Source organism: Microtus ochrogaster, unplaced genomic scaffold (assembly GCF_000317375.1).
Source record: "Microtus ochrogaster isolate Prairie Vole_2 unplaced genomic scaffold, MicOch1.0 UNK136, whole genome shotgun sequence".
Taxonomy (NCBI): domain Eukaryota; kingdom Metazoa; phylum Chordata; class Mammalia; order Rodentia; family Cricetidae; genus Microtus; species Microtus ochrogaster.
This window is the reverse complement of record NW_004949234.1, coordinates 407002-411890: the sequence shown is the minus strand read 5'-3', so window position 1 is coordinate 411890 and position 4889 is coordinate 407002. Positions and strand designations below refer to the sequence as shown.

The following is a 4889-nucleotide window of genomic DNA, read 5'->3' as shown; positions in this document are numbered from 1 at the left end:
AACCACACAGAAACTATATTAACTAAATCACTGCTTATCCCATTAGCTCTCAGGGTGTGTAGCCACAGTTGTCAACAACTTTGAATAACCTTAAACTCTGACCTTCAGTCAAAGCAGAATAGGCTCACACTTTTTGGGCTTCCAAAGAATATACAGGAAGAGCAAAAGGGATTAATGAAAACAACAAAGCACTTACAAATTCCTACACTGATATTACTCTTTGACCCACAGTAAAGATCCACATTACCCAAAGGCAAATTGGTTCTACCTCTCTCTGTCTTGAAACCTGGGGACTTTCAGGATTATGCTGAGTCCCTTAGATGAGTCCAGGCAAGTTGGTCTCAGTAATGTACACTCCTGCTGATTTGCATATAGCTTGAGCACACCCTCTGCTCTGAGAAGTTAATCACTAGTTGGTCACATCATGTTCAGAAGTCATTCTCAGTGAGGATACAGCATGAACATGAAGATGCTTTCTGAGTTCCTAGGGCTACTGCTGCTCTGGTTTTCAGGTAATGAAGACAGGAGAGAATTTTGTACCCAGTATTATGAACACTACCTGGCTTTTCATGAAAGTTATGTTACAATATGGTTAACACTGCGTCATTGTTTTGTTTCCAACCTCAGGTGTGAGTTGTAATATCCAGATGGCACAATCTCCACTAACTGTGTCTGCATCACTTGGGGAAAGAGTCACCATCACTTGCCATGCCAGTCAGAACATTAATAGTTGGTTAGTCTGGTATCAGCAGAAACCAGGGAATGCTCCTGTACTATTAATCTATAAGACATCCAACCTGCAACCTGGAATCCCATCAAGATTCAGTGGCAGTGGCTCTGGGACCGATTATACTCTCACTATCAGCAGCCTGCAGCCTGAAGATGTTGCAACTTACTTCTGTATGCAGCATCAGAGCTGTTGCCACAGTGATACAAGTCATAACATAAACCTCTCAATGGTGCAGCAAGTTAAGACTGAGCTAGTAATAGCTGCTCCCCCTAGTGCCTGCTCCTGAGCATATTTTGTTTTCAGGTTTTCTGGGCTTTGGTGATCATTGGGAGTACTGGGGAGAACTGTCAGTTGGGCCCCTCTGCTTCTAACTCTTCTCATCTAAGGTACAAAAGCACAGATATGATAAAGAGACTCACATTTGCTTAAGAGAATTTTTTTATATTTGAGCCTTCCTAGCCATGTTATCTTTGCAATGCATACAGTAAAATTGCCTTCTAGGGAACCTTCAAAAAGGATGGTTTTGATTTACAAAACTACTTTCTAGATAACTGTGCCTACATGGTGTGTGATGTTCTATGATTTGATGCTGTACCCTAAACACTGAAAGGGTATTTTCTGTTAATTTTTATCTTTCTCTGTTTTTATTAAAAGTTTCACAGTAAAGATACTCCTGAAATTTGAAGTAAAAGCAGAGGAATTTCACCATTCATCAGCATTTGTGGTAAGCATTATGAGGCAAGTATTGATCCATTCCTGTAATGTGTTTCAGTTTGTACCATCAATACCACCTCCTGTTGACTTCCCAGTGTTATTAGCACACATTTAAGCATTGTATCTCCTCTGGTAACGTAGATGGATGCTGAATGTTGGTATAGGACCAGTGTAAGGCAGGTTAACATGCAAGAATCTGGGCACATTGTAGTAAAACCATTTCTTGATGTACAGAGGAGAATGAGTGCATTAATAATCAAGAAGCAACAGCTGGGGCAGCAGAGACAGATTCTAATATGCACTTCCATGAGTGGTTTACATCATAACTTGTATCATGATCTGAGGGAACTGTAATGATGTTAATGTTACAACATTTTCAGGTTCCAGACTGTTGATGGATAAAATTCACCCAGAATATTGACTACCATACCTGGATAGGATATCAGATTGCAAATCAGTTGCATGATACATCAAGAGCATAGGAACTTGTCCTGATTTCTGTTATTTCTGTTGATACCAGTTTAGGTAACTGATAATTCTCTGACTAGCTAAACAACTTGCATTGACATTGTCTCCTATAAAGATTGACAGAAAAGATAGAAAATGAGTGATGGAGGAGGGTCATATGTCTATTGGTTAATAAAGAAACTCCCTTGGCCCTTTTGATAGGACAGCAGCTTAGATAGGCAGGATAGACAGAGCAGAATGCTGGGAGAAAGAAGCCGAGTCAGGCAGTTGCCATGATTCTCCCACCCGACACAAATGTAGGTTAAGATCTTTCCTGCTAAGCCACACCTCATGGTGCTAAACAGATTATTAAATATGGGTTAAAGCAAGATGTGAGAATTAGCCAATAAGAAGCTAGAGCTAATGGGCCAGGCACTATTTAAAAGAATACAGTTTCTGTGTAATTATTTCAGGTAAAGCTAGCTGGGTGGCAGGACACAGCTTGCCGTTCTTACAACAAATGAGTCACTTGAATGTCACATGTGGTATCTGACAGTAAAAAAAAATAAATTAATTAATAATGTTATACTAGTATTTTCCTATTTTGTAGGGAATTACTGACTACTCTTCGCTGAATAAATTCTCTATGCTGTTAAAATTACTTAAGAGTCATAGTAGAGAAATTTCAATGGCTTGAGCAGGACTCTTCATTAACATGCTGTGTTCTAACTTGGACTGATTTCTTCAGGCACTTTGAACAGCCAGCTAATAATCTATCATTTAAAGGGGATATCCTCTGGACACATGTAAATCAGAAAATTTTATGATAGCTATGAACAGCTTCAGGATTTGCTCAACTGAGTAAAACAGGAAGTCTCTGTCTACAGGGATACTGTATCAGAACTGAGAGAAACATACTTGGCCACTGGCAAAATGGTTTCCTCTGTGAACTACAGGATGCAATTAGTACAGTGTCCTTTGCATATTATTTTGCTCATTTCATGGCTAACGTCTTTCTGAAACATACGATGGACATATGGGATGCAATATTTTGAAACTGCAAGAAATTTAAGTTGAGGCCAAATTATATTCTGAAGTTTCTGAAGTTTTATGTGATAAATAATCAGGAACACAATGAATGAACAGAGATCTAACTTTGACAAATTAATAGACAGTAGCAAATGAAGGTCAGTACAGAAACATCCATTCATCTATCTACATACACATATAAACATATATATATATTAAAACAAGTAAGTACAGAAATATCCTATGTTAAATACAGTGTAATGATGACATAAGTGATACTTGTCCTTTTTCTCAATGCCCTTTTTCTTATTTCCAATACAAGAAGCTTACTTTTTCTCTGCCTTTTGAAAGTTAATTGGTTGTATCTTTCTCTGAGAACATGAAAAAAATTCTGAGATCAGTGTTTTTTAAACTCTTGAGTGACTATTCATCATTCTTATACTTCTTACTGAAGCAGTTCTGCCTAGGAAGCAGAGGTGTTCTGCAGACTGAGTCCATACTTGAAATCGCTTTTCTACACAAACCTGTAAATTCCCACATCAGTCATCTCTTCTAGCTTTCTTTCACATCTTGTTAGCTACTTTTATATCATGCTTATACAAATCATATGAGAAGAGGGAACCTCATGGAGAAGATACCTCCAAAAAACAGGGCTGTAGATAAACTTGTACAGCACTTTCTTAGTTAATTTGTGATTTATGGAGGAGGAACCAGACCATTTTGATTTGGTATACCCCTGAGCTAGTGGTCCTGCATTCCATAAGAACAAGCAATGAGTAGCAAAGTCAGTAGGGAGAATCATTCTTGCTCTCTGCATGAACTCTTACATTGAGTTTCTGGCCTTGTTTGAGCTCTTGTCCAGACTTCTCTCAATGATGAGTAGTGATTTGGAAGCATTATTAATTTCCTTTTGGCCATGGTGTTTCATCACAGGGCTCTATAGATCATGAGCTTCTCACTCATAAAATCGCTGCTGAGCCACTGAGAATGAGCATATTGTTCCATGAAGCATTTTTTATGAAGACAAGGACATTATTTGTGATTAAAGAAATACACTAGACCAGAAAAATAAAGCCTCAAAAAGTCAGAGAAGTTTCCCTACTGTGGTACGGCAATAACAGCACTTGCAGTTTTTCTGTCCATTGTTGGTTGTGTTCCCATATGAAAACCCTGCCCTCATACAATATATGGTTCTCACAAATCCAGCGTTGTGTAATCTCCATTTATGAATTGCCTCGCAGGGCTTACCTGCCACTGGTTTTGTATCCCTGCTTAGCCTCAGTAGCTCTTTGAAGTTGCAGAGAAGAATCCATGCCCCTTTCAGTTTTGTATTTTCATTCCTCTAAATCAATACCATGTAAATTATTACAGTACCAAGTTCTCTTATCATCATTTAAGGATGAAGTCTGCTTTCCTTATGGCACACTTGCTTTTACTAAATAATTTCTGTGGGTCAAGGTTAGCTATTGCCAATTAGAGATGTCTTAAAACTCAAATTGCTCAATAAATTCTCATCCAAAAGTTGGTTCTAAATTGCAAACAATATTTCACTTTATTGGGACCAAAGTATTCAAATGTGTTCCATGAGAGTGGCAAGGCTTAAGAAGTATGCATTCCATACAAATGTGTTTAAAGGGTTTCCTCTTATTTCAAAGAAGGCAGAAGATGGGAGGATTTTTTAATTATGAAAATAACATGATAAGAGCAACAAATATAATTAAAACACAATTTTCCAATGAAACAAGGTTGATACAAAACTGCATATTCAAGGGAAATTAATGAAGGGAGGCTATTGTTAACAAAAATTTATACATCTATTGATGGAGGAAGGTCATTGGTTGATTAAATAAAGAAGCTGCTTGCCCTGATAGGTTAGAACGTAGGTGGGAGGAAGAGGAAGTGAGGTCAGAGACTCGACAGCTCTCCTCTTGGGAGCAGACGCCTCAGAGAGACACGATACTCCACTCTA

The 4889-nt window shown here is 38.2% G+C and overlaps 1 gene segment (V, D, J or C); it reads left to right on the top strand.

The window, feature by feature from the left end:
- The first annotated feature begins 457 nt into the window (after window positions 1-457).
- On the top strand, window positions 458-1016 carry LOC101987762. The segment is given in 2 exon segments: window positions 458-512; window positions 628-1016. Coding segments are annotated over 2 exon segments (444 nt in total).
- The last annotated feature ends 3873 nt before the right edge of the window (window positions 1017-4889 follow it).